The sequence below is a fragment of the Ochotona curzoniae genome, unplaced genomic scaffold (genome assembly GCF_017591425.1).
Source record: "Ochotona curzoniae isolate NIBS_2020 unplaced genomic scaffold, NIBS_Ocur_1.0 scaffold_4683, whole genome shotgun sequence".
In the NCBI taxonomy this organism is placed as follows: domain Eukaryota; kingdom Metazoa; phylum Chordata; class Mammalia; order Lagomorpha; family Ochotonidae; genus Ochotona; species Ochotona curzoniae.
In genome coordinates, this window is record NW_024467121.1 from 14,420,266 (window position 1) to 14,434,075 (window position 13,810).

The following is a 13,810-nucleotide window of genomic DNA, read 5'->3' on the forward strand; positions in this document are numbered from 1 at the left end:
TTCTCACTAAATCTCCAAGCACTTCTAAGCCCAAAATAGTCAGCATAAATCAGAAAATTATTAAAAAAGTAAATTAAAATTTAGCAACTAACTCTTATTTACACTTGAAACGTTGCTAACACTACATGTTGCCCATATTTTTTCCCAAGTGGTTAGGGCAAATGAGATTTATGAATGGAGCTGACACAGTCTGCATGCAAAACTAAAAGAAAAAAAAATGTTGATCATTGTTTTCACCTATTGCTGAAATTGCGGGGGAATTTTATGGCCTGATCTCAACAGATTTAAGACTTTATCAAAATGGGTTTTGCTGAAGCACTCAGAGGAAGTGGATCTGCTTATACCCTCCCTATATCAACTCAGGCTACTTCAGACAGATAGTTAGGATATGAATATGAATTTAAGCACAGTTTAAAGGTAACATTCAACCTTTGGGGTTGTATTTTTAATTTCTTGCACGTCTGCTTGCTAGCAAGCAGCTATATATTTTCATCCTCACAGCTTCTGAACTGACCTTAAGCTTCAAATTCCCTCTGTTTCAGCCAATTCTTTAGGCTTTTCTGGCCATAATAGCAGACGTTAAGGTTTACCAGAACTAGTCAAATTTTCAACACACTGCCCACAGGCATTGCTTGTATATAAAGGGTTAGTCACAACAAACTACTTCTGTGTGTACATATTGTCTACAACCCTTCCTGGTTGCTAGCATTTCTTGTAGACTCTGCTATCTCGGAAGAATCTTTAATTTTCCTATGTAGTATTTCCATGCCAGAAGAAAAACAGAATGTGATTCCTTCTAATAGTATGTAACACGTTCAGGCATACAATAGAGCTTCAGGCAACACTTCTTCAGACTGAAAAGAAGGTACTATTTGTCATAAAGTTCCCTCTCTGTAAGCAAAGGACCCAGGTCTTGGAGATGTGAGGCTATCCCAGAAGGCACTGTTGGCTCAAGTTCAAGGGCACTGTCTGGAGACCTTAATGAAGAGAGAGGCAGTTCACAGGACCACAGTGTGCAAATGCCAGAGGATTCTGATGCAGCTGTTCAAAGGAGGCCAGGAAGAAACAGCACCCAGGAGGCCAGACCTCAGGACATGACCAGACATGAACTAGTTCTCTTTTCCTGCCATCTGGGAGAGTTCAACCTCAGATATGTAACAAAAGGACCAACTTGTGAAAAATGATGCAAATCTCCAAAGCCAAGACTAAAGACAGGATCTGAAGACACAAAGAGAGAGAGAAACAGAAAGAATAGAGTCCATAATCACAAGGAATTACATCCTTGTCTGGGGTCACTGAGCGAGGGAACCCATGAGACAGGAAATGAGGGTAAACGAGTGGTAAAAATGAAAACAGTCCAGGTCAGGGTCACACTATAAGAACACTGGGCAGTGACATGCAGATCCCAGCAGACCTGGCAATGTCCTCTTGACCCCAGCCAGACACCTGGCACAGCCAGATTCATCTCTATGGCTGACTACTCCATCCAGGAGATGCTGCCTTCCTGGGCCTCCAGCTCAGCCACAGTCACACCAAGGAACCCAGTCTCCATATGACTCCTGCCTCTGCCCTGTGTCTTCTTTCCAAACTGGGACATAATCCTCCAAAGGCGAGACATGCCTCCCTCTGTAAAGCTGAAACCTACAGTCAGTGTGACCACCTTGTAATAGGCTAAATACCTGAACAATGTCACCATCACCACCAAACAGTACTCCCCACGTGCATGTCAGAACAGAGAGGTGCTCTGGTTGTACTGACAAGTTTATGGATTACAAGCAGCACCTTTAGAAGGACATAAAACATTTGCTTAAAACAACTGTGGTACAGTTATAATTTGACAGAGGGCATCATGTCACATTCTGTTGGTGAGGACATCAGAAGCAATAAGGATGCAACCTGACTTATTTGTAACTAGAAACATAAAAGCAAAATGAAGCAATCGCCTCTTGCACAAGTGTTTGGCAGGTTTTATCATGGTCAGTGACACAGGAGGCAGGAATGTATAAACTAATCACAAATAAAGACAGTGGTCCCTTCTTGCATGTTCCCTCACCCCAAATCTCCCCTCCTCTCCTCTCCAGCAGGTCCTTGTCAGCAGGAAGATTGAGACTGGTAAGAGACAGTACGCATTGGGAATTTTTATGAACTGAATTTCTTTGTTAGAACTTACCCCACAGGGGTGGCAGGAGAGAATCTGGAAGAGTTTGGAAATTAGAGCTTAATGAGATTACAGGTTACCCACAAGATGATCATCCTAGAGGGAGACAACAGGATGCTCTCTCTCTCAGTCCATACATAGGAGAGGGCATAGGAAGAAGGCAGCCATCTACCAATCAGGAGGTTAATCTTCACCAGAATCCAAATGTGCTGCCCCTCTGATTGCAAACATGAGCCCCCAGAACTGTGAGAAAGTCCCCGTCAGCAGGTGAAGCCTTAGAGTTGACAGCAGCATTTTGGTAGGGCCGCCTCCACAGAAAGCAGCAACTATGAACTGGAACTGTGAGACACTTAAGCAGAAAGCACTGAAGTCAGATTCAGAAGCTCCCTGACTCCAGGAACTACCCAAAAACAAATTTTTAAATAGATTTTTCAAAAGCCAAGGGACATTTGGAAAGGAAAAATGGAGGAAAAATTTACTAGAAACAGGGAAGAGGGGGAAAAAATCTTAGCAGGTCTCATGGCTCTAAAAAGCTATCTAAGAATTATTTCCCTTCCAAACATGTAGAAGTAGGAAAGCAAGTGGGTCATCTTCAGTGACCCTTCCTCTAAGGGCCTACTTACATTTCTTAGAAAACCAAACTATTCTGTAACACTCTGGTCACAGACTGAATGCCTAAGAAATGCCAATCACTTGACATACATTATATACTCAGCAGCCCTATAAAGGTGTAATTTCCCTCCACTTCACAGGATGAGGTGGCTGCTTCTCTTTCCTTTCCTCTCAACCCAAGCACCAAACCGCCGCATCCTCACATGGACCACGCACTGAAAGGCTCAATGACTACACATGTATAAAACCCTGTGTCTTTTCCTACAGTTTGTGAAAAACTAACCTCCCAGCTACTTTCTATTAGCTATTTCTATTATATCTGTCTATTTGTTCTGGACAGTTGAGAAACAATTTGCCCTTTAAAACCGTCAAAAGAACAAGTAAAGCTAAGAATTATGATCCTGTTCAACAATGTGCTAGCATCAGCAGGCATGCATTGCAAAAGCCTATTCATGCTATATTTTCTCTCTTTTAACACCATCCTTCCAACTCCTCACCAATAATCAGTGCTGACCAGCTCTCATTGATTGAGCAGTATTTATGAATATATCAGCCGGACACTTTCTACATAAGTCTGACATTTTGTTCCTGCTCACAATTCATTAACAAGAATGGTGCTGCCATGTAAGTTGCACAAGTCAGACACAGATTAGGGATTAATGCACATAAACCTGAAATACCAGATTCTGTTCCCATGTGTAAAACTCTCAAGAGACACTGCCTTACATCTCAGTATTGTTATGCCACTAAGTGAGGTGGAGAATGCAGTATCCATATGGAAACTACTGAGTATGAAGAACAAAGGCATACAGAAAGTCACATGATGAGTGCCTCTATTTTCTTCTTCTCATACATAACCTTATCATTGATAGGTTAAATGTTGGGGAAGGAAGGCAGCGTTCTGGCACAGCACATTAAGTCATGGCTTGCAAGTTTGGCATCCCATGTAGGAGTGCCTAGATGCTCCTCCTCTCACAAGACTTCCTTGCTAATGCACTGGGAAAACATCAGAACATGGTCCACGTACATGGCCCCTGCCACCCCTGTGGGAGACCAACAGGGCTTTCCTTGCTCCTGACTTAGTCTGCTGCAGTGCTGGCCATTGTAACCATTAGGGAATGAACCAGTGATGATGTAACACTGACTGTGTTGTGTGTGTGTGTGTGTGTGTGTGTGTGGCCATCTGTTTCTGTTTCTCTCTTCTCCTCTGTGTCTCTTCTTTTCACAAAAGCAAATCTATTTTCTATGTTGCATTCTTAACAATGGATACTTATTTCAATCTTCAGAGACCCTCAAAGCTCATTAATAAAAGATGATTCATGCCCACAAAATTCTAAATTTAAAACATAATTGATTCTTATATAAAAAGACCAAATTATCTAAGGAGGAAGAGAGATGATGAGCAAACACTTTAAGAGTCTAAGGGGGTTCAGGTGCAGTAGCCCAGTGGCTAAAGTCCTCGCCTTGTATGTGCTGGGATCCTATATGGGTGCCAGTTCATATCCCAGCTGCTCCACTTCCCTTCCAGTTTCCTGCTTTTGGCCTGGGAAACCAGCAGGGTTTCCCTCTACCCACATGGGGGACCCAGAAGAAGCTCCTGGCTCATGGCTTCAGATCAACTCAGCTCTGGCCATTGTGGTCGCTTGGGGAGTGAACCAGCAGATGAAGATCTCTCACTCTGTCTCTCCTTCTCTTTGCAAATCTGCCTTTCCAATAAAAAAAATAAATTAGAGAAAAGGAGTATATAGGGGTACTTTTTCATTCCTGTTTTTGAATGTGAGTCCTGTGATTTTTCAGGAAACAAATATCACCAGGAATTCTTTCTTTGGCCATCCACTGTTATGCTGGCAAGTATCTGATTCTCCTAAAATTTGTAAAGGTGACTTATAGACTTAACATTCCCATAAGGTAAACTGTCCCTGCTAGCTTATGCATACGGAAGCAACTCTGGCCTTTTCTCCTGACACTGACAGGCCCTTTGTTTCTCACCTTAGTCTCCAATTACTCAGAATATAAAAGGATTTTTTGGCTTCTTCTCAAAATGTTGACAATAATAATACTAGTGTGATATAATATTATATTACATGCCCTAACACCTGTCAACTTTTACACAGATGCAAATGCAGAGGATACAGCATCAGGGAACTGTTTCAATTGATACCTCTGAGTAACAGAAAAGGTAAACAGAACCCAACACCTTCAGGAACTCTAGACTAACCTTGGCAACTCACATAGAAAGAGAAGGCTTGAATCTAAATAAAGAATCAAGTCTTTACTTCAAATACACCCAGAAAACTGTCCGGAATAGAAATCAGCAATTTCAGAAAGCAATGAGAATTTCTTTCTTGGCAGCTTAATTCCACAAGAATTCAATATTTTCTATTCTGAGAATTCCCATCCAAATGTTGGTAAGACCAGTATGCAAAAGCCAGTAAACCAGTTTGTGTAATAGCAGTATGGGAAAGCAGGGGGAATGGAGTAGAAAAGATTTACAACTTAGGAATTTGAATTGCAGCATCTGTCACTCATGAGCTCACTGACCTTGGGTAAACTGTTTACCACTGTATCAATTTTCTCTAACATGAAACAAAACTACACTAAACAGGCAATGCTTTATTAAAATCAAAATAAACAAGCACACATGCAAAACCACCTGAAACCTAGTAAATATTCAAGAATGATTATTCTATAAATATTGAAGTTTTTGTCAGAAAGCAAACATTCATGGGGCAAAATTGTTTGAAGATAGCTAAAATCTACGATGTGCCAGGAAAATATGCACGATGATTTTGTCATGGTCAGAATGGTTAATGTAACAATAACCACATGGTTTGGATATTTCAAACAAATGGATGACACGAAGTTCAGAGATGGATGAATGGATGAACGAAAGAAAGGATGGATGAAGGTTCTGGAATTTCGTTGCCAGATTCTCAGAAATCCTAAAGAAAAAAATGGAAAACACACAAAAATTCTGATCTATAACACCTTTCATTTCTGAGTCCATGTTCTCAAAGGAACTGGGTCAATTTTGTTAATGTTCCCACAATACTTTCCCATCTGAAAATAACTGTTGCTAAAACTCTGTAGAAAGAATTCGGAAGTTAATGGGCTTTGTACTCATATTTTCATATGTAAAAGATACCACAGTGATAATAAACTCCAGAGATACATCCAGAAAATATCACCTTTTTAAAAATATTTTTTTCCAAAACACTTTATACCAGCAAAAGCTTTGACCCTTACCTGAAGGTGGGTCCATTCTGTATTTATTCTCTTGACACCAACCAACTGGTCGAAGTCTGTAATCCAAGTAAAACAACCACTGGTCATAGGATTCAGTGTCCTCCAATCCCACATAGCGAAGGCGTAATCTTCCTCCAACATTTTCAATCACACTAACTATCCAGTACTGAAAAGGGTTCTGAGAATCCTGAAGTTCTATTAAGGAATCAACTGTAATGAGGTCTATAGGGCCTTTCCCTCGCAGAGGCTGTTTAAACAGAAGCAAAACTCCTTATTTTAAACTTTATTTTAAGGTTCTCATGGAAACAGCTGACAGCAGAAGATAATATTTTTCACACCATCATCCAAGCTATTGGCAAACAGTCTGGTGTTTCCCTCCACCCCCATCCATAACACAGCCATCGCCCACCCGAATCCTCATACACACTCATGTATCCAATTCTGCATCCAACAACAAAATCACAAATAAGTAGAAATTAACAGTTTATGCTAAACTCTCACCAAACAAATCACCCTTCCCAGGTAAAATTGCATTTGTTTGAAATTAATGTGCCTAGGACAGTTATATCCAGTTTATCTGGACCTAAAACCATACGATAGCAAATTGTCTATACTCTTCAAATACATATAGCTACTCCAGGGACATAAATTTATACCAAGAGTATTGAACTGACATCCATTCTACAATGGTCACTAGGTTATTAACCAAGACCATTTCATACTTTGATTATGGGAGCAAAGCATGAGTCCATGTGGATGACAAATCTAACACACATTAATGATGAGCTAAATTAGACTATTATGCCAAGTTATTTCCACACTTAACCTGGTAATTGGTTTTAGAGAATATACAATTACAGCTCTTTCTAAGGAGCCTTCTTAGCATATGTTAGCATATGAAAAGGATGTTTGTTCAGCCAGCCCCTTAGGCAAATATGTTCAAAGAAATTAACATAATAAGACAATTTGTCCCTTTGGAAGAGTGAACAATCATCATGTAGATTTGTTAAGCAAACAATTAACTTAATATCTATAACAAAGATATATAACATATACAGCAGGCAAGATGTTCACAAAACAAAACCCATAACTGTTTGTTAGACTATGGTGCTATGAAATATCAATATTATACTTTTGAGAAGAAGGAAAGTTAAGACAATAATGACACGGTCAAAAGTCACACCTTTTCCCGTTACTCATTTAGTTTTCCCCTTCTGAGTGGTACTTTTAAGCAACAGATCTTACAATTCACCAATTACGTTTAACACAGTGCCTTTCTCTTTCTGTTCTGCCATATATACTAAGTGTCAAAATGCTTCAGCCCAAACTTATTTTCAAATGAAGCATCAACGTTTCAGGTAAAATTGTTTTTCTCTTTAATGCCTTTAAATTGCTTGAAACTACACTCAAGTATGGTCAGCCATTTCTCCTCCATTGTTTTTACACGGAATGTTAATTCAATGATTAGTTAACACAGGTGTGTTCAAATCTTGCACTTATGTATCTGACATGGAACGCTTACTAAAACTACTTATATCACATAAACGCATATACAGATATTTAGTTATCAAATGCTCAAAGCAGTTACATGATTTTAAGTGTATTCACTAACACCAGAGAATGGCTCAACCTTAGGAACTCTGGGAAGAGATCCTAATAAATTATTACTGGGAAAATGCACTCAAAGCAAATTTTCCATCTTCTGTTGATATCTAAGTAGAAGATATACCAATGCCATTTGAATTAGTCACCTAAATAATCCAGGACAAAACAGGAAGTTAGACTCTTTGCACAGATAACTGTGCATATGCATGTATCTGCAGAAGGATATATGCAAGGTGCTGTTAAGTCTGTTTTCACACAACTGGATGCTTCAGAAATAACATAGATGTATAATAGCAATACATACTCCTTCCAGCAGGTTGGCAGGTGCTGTCCGTGAACCAGTCAAATCACGGATGAGAAATTCTGTCCAGTCTGTGTACTTTTCTTTGATGGCTGGGAAGAAAAGGAGAAGAAAAAACAAAACAAAACAAAACACTTCAACACAGCAATGAGATATCAAATAAACTTAAAATCACAGGTTTTTGTAGGAAGGTGTTAATGTGAATGTGTTACTGAATTTTAAGTACTGTATTTGATACCAAAATCGAGACCACAATCCCATCCACAAGTGGTGATTTCACACCTACCGTGTGCCAGAAATTAAAGAATCTGGGATCCTAAAGCCTTCCAGCCTAGTTAGAAAGTTTTCACTAATAACAAGTAAGTGTAGAACTCACTTCTATCTAGGAGTTTCCAAGATTTCAAAGAAGTTCCAAAGAGATCAAGGATGGCTAGAGAAATCAAAGACGTTTTTAAGACGGAAAAATAAAACCAGATCCTAAATTAGAAAAGGTTTGTACAGGTAGAGAAGAAGAGATTTTCAGACTGATAGGAAATGACGCTTTTGCTAACCAGCATGAGAGTGTGAAAGAAAAGCTGAGAGATGGAGAAAGACCACATTCAACTGGCAAGACCACTACAGTGTCCATGCACACAACATTAAAAAATGTTTAGGAGTAGGACTATAACCATGGACACCCAGAGAAGTCACCAAAGAGGTTTAATAAAGACAATATTATTACATAAAATAAGCCTGACAAGTATAAAAGCAATAAGGCCCAAAGTAGAGGAAGAGAACAAGGAAAGGATGAACTTGAGAATGGATTCATTAAAGAACAGACCCTGGAGACCACCATTCCATACATACTTAGTCCTTGAGATCCAAGGAAAACCTACCTTCTTGGCATATTTCCCAATCTACAGCTCTCCAAAGGTTCCCTTAGGATTCACTCATGTGCCTGAGGGTCAGAACCTTCCCAGGACACCAGAAGATTGGCAAAGTCAGCAGCACATTTGCCCCAGATTCCACTCACGCACACATTGATGCTGACTTTCACAGCACAGTAGAAAGCCAGCGGCATGCAGAGTGGCCGGAGATTGAATGGGCACTTAACTTTTCTTAAGGTCCAAGACCCAGGCGGATTTTGCATTGTGGCAATTCTCCGGATGCAACCCTTCTAGCTCAAAGGGAAGATGACCATAGGTGTGGGGTAGATCTGGGTTCCATGGTAGGTTCTGTCACCTCCCTGGATGTCTGATTTTAAATATATCATTCAGTTTCTCTAGAATATCCTTCATTAATGAAATAGTACTAATAGTATTTTGTTAATGGGGGGTACTACAAAGATAAATAAGAAACATTTATTAAGAAAAAATAGCCAATAAAAAATAATTTAAAAATTTTTAAAAGAGAGAGAGAATAGCTAGACAGGATATACACTAAGCAACTAGTAAATATTTGCTCAATTATAACATATTTCCACCAGTAATCTAACCATTCCTACAATCTCAAAACTGGAATGCCCAATAAGTTCTGGCAAAATTGTAGATAGAATGAGCAACAGTAGCAGCATCAGTTAGTCTCATCACTAATGGCCCCTTAAGTCAGTTATCTTCCATTCCCCATGAAAGATCACAAGCCCAAGAGAAAATCCAACAGCAAAAGTGTTCAGGCTAGTAAGGCTGGGAATTCCAGCACACCAAAACAATATACTAGTCCCTGCCGCAGCTGTGACAACAACTCATCCATTCACCTTTGTCCACTACATTTGTCTCAGATAAAGTACTACTTTCTTATTTTATACATACACACATGGAAATACATAGATCTGGGGTAAAAATTGTTTTGATGTCTTCACCCATCATTAGTAAATTTAATATTATTTTGACTGTTAGACTCTTTTTAAGTTAGTCCACCTGCAATGATTAAGGTTACTGAGGCAAAAAAGATTAGAAAAATTAGATATAATTTGTATTCACCTTATGATTTATAAAAACTTTTGTTCTACTTTTTCCTTTTTCACCCTCCTCCCCTCATCCATCGCTCCCACCCCTACCCCAAATGCTGTGAAGAAACACTCTTAACTCTTGCCAAAGTTTACAGACACTAGGGGAAAAGCTGGCCTCATACTCCTAAGTATTTAGAATTCAATCTTATGGTACAGTCTTCCACACTAAGCTCTGTGACTCTTCAAAGTTTTTGCAAAGAAACAAATGATTTAAATTGCAAGCATGATGGATACATTATAAAATGATTCCAGATTATAAGATAAAAGTTTCAAAATCAGGATAAAAAAACACAGCTACACCAATAAGTATGTATTTTATAACCCATTACAAAAGTGTAAAAATTATCACAGTTGAGCAGTAAATGACTTTGTTCTACACAGAATCTTTGTGTACACGTCATATGAGAAGTTGGTTCTCTTACTTACATGTTATTTATTACATGAGACCAATTTAAGTTAACCTTTAAATTTAAATTTTATATATGCAAATAACCTCTGTAGACACTACGCAATATTGAAATAAAAATTGTCCAAATCACTGAAGCTGGCCCTGAAATTCATATCTTCTAAGCCTCACAGTCCACAGATCCTGTAACTTTCTGCTGACATATTTCTGTAGATTCTGAAGTCATCTTTCATGTGTCACAGAATATTTAGACAAACTGCTCTCCAGAGAAAATGTATCTTCAAAACCGTAAAAATGCAGAGATCATTGTAAAAGAAACAGAAAGACCGCTCTCAGGACTTTTGCTATTTTTAAAATTATTTCATTTGAAAGATAGATTTACAGAGAAAGAGCCAAAAGCAGAGATATCTCCCATCCACTTGTTCACTCCCGAAATGGCTGCAATGGCCACAGCTGAATGCATCCAAAGCCAGGAACCAAGAGCTTCCTTCAGGTGTCCCATGTGGCACAGAGCCCCAAGGACTTGAGCCATATCCTGCTGCTTTCCCAAGAAATAGGCAAGGAGCTAGATCAGAAGTCAGGATATGAACTGGTACCCATATGGGATCCTGGAATTGCAGGCACAGACTTAGCCTATTATACCATGGCACCAGCCCCAGACTTTGTTCATTATAAATGAAGAATTGTTTCAATAAACATTCACACCTCAAGGCCTAAGTTCTCAAATATAAAACAAACATAGTGAACATTATTATAAAATAAAATCTAAGCATAATAAAGTCATAACTCACATTCAACAGACTTATTTTTAACACACAGTCAATTCTGACTAAATTGTAGAATAATAAAAGTTGCCTGGGATTAGAATTCACTGCAACTGAAGGTGATTAGCAGTGTTCCACATGTTCACATGTTTTATTTTATTTGCCAAGCAGACCAGACACATAAATAATCCATATGTTGGTTCACTCTCCACAACAGCTATAACTGGACCAGGCTGAAGTTAGAAGCTCAGAACTCAATTCAGGCCTCCCAAGTGGATGGCAGGGACCCAAGAACTTAAGCAACCAAATCTATTGCTTCATTATTAGGAAGTTGGAATGGAGAAAAAAGTAGGACTCTGAAATGGAATATAGTATCTCGAGCAGTAGCTTAACCCACTGCACCAAAACCTCACCACACTAGAAATTTTAAAACTGTAAACTTTAGGATCTGGCGCTGGACATAGAAAACTAAATTTCCATCTGTGTTGCTCACATCTCATGGTGTGCATCCTGGATGCCCCACTTCCCTTCCAGCTCCCTGTTATAGCCTGGGAAAGCAACAGAGGAAAGCTCAGGTTCTTGGGATGCTACATGGCAGACCTGGAGGAGGCTCCTGGCTCCTAGTTTTGAATTGCCTGAGCTCTGGCTATTGCGCCACATGTGGAGTGAACCAGCGGCTGGAAGATCTTTCTCTTTGTCTCTCCTTCTTTTTGTAAATCTGAATTATATTTCCAATGAGAATAAATACATCTTTTTAAAAACATCTGTAATTTTTTATTCTGCAGAATATCTTGAAAAATCAAGGTAAGAAGTTTAAGTGCAAGAGTAGCTATTCTCCAAAGTAAACTCAATTCTTGCCCTACAGCCATTACATTTCTCTTCAGGTTAACAAACCAATGCACGTGTGAACATTTTGGGAAATCACCGAAGCTTTCTGTCATTTTTCCCTTAGCCCCAACCCACACTCTCCTGTGGGATAACACCTCTGAGATGTGACACATTCTTAAAGTCACTGCCCTGAGACATGCCTGGCAATCCCTCGGCCATATTTAAATTTGAGACAATGAGAGACATGGAGGAGAGAGCTAAGTTCAGCTCAAAGGGTGAACATGCAGCAGCACCCTTTTCATGAAGACTTAAGCTAGGGTCCACAGTCCTCCCCAGACAATTCTGTGCACTCAGTCAGAGATGAGCCTGGGAGATTGTATCCTAGGGGGTATGGCTGAGAGCAGAGAGTCCCTGAAGTGACCTTACTACAGGAAACCTGACACTCTCACTCACATGCAACTCAAAGTCCTGGGCCACTGGATATTCAAGTAGAATCCCAAATGTGCCTGGGTGGCAGCAGCGCCCCCAGAATCCACCCCCAGGCAGTCACATGGGTCACTTTGTAAGGATTTGGTTTGTCAACAACATTCTAAACTACTGTTTCTACAGTGTTTCTCCTTCCAGTCCTGGCATGGTGGGTCTATGCATTTGCTATTCTATCCCTATCATGGTAAAGAGTTTCCCAAGGAAACAGGCAAATAAGGTAATCCATCCACTGAAACTCCTAGCTCACAAGAGAGCTGAATCTTTACAACAGGATGTCAGACAGCAGCCTTTGACTCAATCAGGGAAAGGTGTTCTAACACTGCCTTTGGCAAGGAAAAGAGGAAATTGATCCTGAACCATAAATAGAAGCACTCCTATTAGGAAGAAAAATAAGAGACTTTCCCTCTGGAGATTTCTAAAGGAGAATCTACATTACTTTTTCATCTAGGGTTCAAACTAGACGATTCACACAAAACTAAGGTTATAGAATGATTCAACAGGATAAGCTCCTACTATGTACAATGAATCACATTATATCCAGTTGGAGCTCAAACACACAGATGCAGAAGTAATCCTGTATTTAATAATAGATATAAACCAGATGAAGACAGAAGCTTTGGAAAATGTCACAAAAGCTGTGTACATGCGCACACGTGCCTACACACACAAAAACACACATTTCTTCAAAATTATCATAAAAGGATTGTTGGGGGAACATTTTCCCATTCAGTTGGTCAAACCTTAGTTGTAAAAATGCATGTATGATCACCAAAAAGAACTGCATTACTTTGTTCTAAAAATAACATTGGTACAAATGTCTCCAAACCATTGGAAGCAAAGGACACACCTCACGTCGTGAGGGCTTCAGGTAAAAAGAAAATAGAAAGTGATGAGACTCAGTGTAATCTTTATAATCTAAGCTTTTAATCTTTGTGCTCAGTAGTGGAAATGAGGCCAAAAGAGCTGTTTTATGTTTAAATGGGCTTATTACAGAGTCTTCTTTGACTTGTAATAGCAACTACTTCTTATGACAAGTCTAAGAACTCAATGAATAAACACTTCCTGACATATTTTAATCAGGTAGAACAATATTACTACTTGTAAAAAGTGAAGTGTTCACTGCAAATCAAACAACCATTACTAATTTATTCCAATGTTTCTATCACATACTGCTTCCTTTCTTGAAAAACATTATAAAATGTTTTAAACTGAGGTTTTCATAATAACTCAACAGGTTGTTGCAATTCAAAATGAACTAATTAACTAATACATTAATCCAAAATTGTAACTACAATTTTTGTGATGAGTATACAATTCATACTTTATTTATTTGAAAACAAATGGGATAAAAATCTTTCTAGAATGAATGATGCTAAAAAGATCTCTAACTTCTTTGGCACCTTCCCACCTTGGATAT

At 39.0% G+C, this 13,810-nt stretch overlaps 1 protein-coding gene across 5 annotated transcripts in view; it reads right to left on the reverse strand.

Annotated features, from left to right (window-relative positions):
• Window positions 1-13,810, reverse strand: part of SFMBT2 (Scm like with four mbt domains 2) — a 205,704-nt gene that overhangs the window by 97,030 nt on the left and 94,864 nt on the right. For 4 of the 5 annotated variants that reach the window (XM_040968195.1, XM_040968193.1, XM_040968194.1 and 1 more), the window contains 2 exons: window positions 7,926-8,014; window positions 6,017-6,263 (listed from right to left, as the gene is read on the reverse strand). In XM_040968195.1, the coding sequence (XP_040824129.1) occupies window positions 6,017-6,263; window positions 7,926-8,014 (336 nt within the window). The remainder of the gene's footprint in view (window positions 1-6,016; window positions 6,264-7,925; window positions 8,015-13,810) is intronic. The other variant, XM_040968196.1, reaches the window with a different exon arrangement.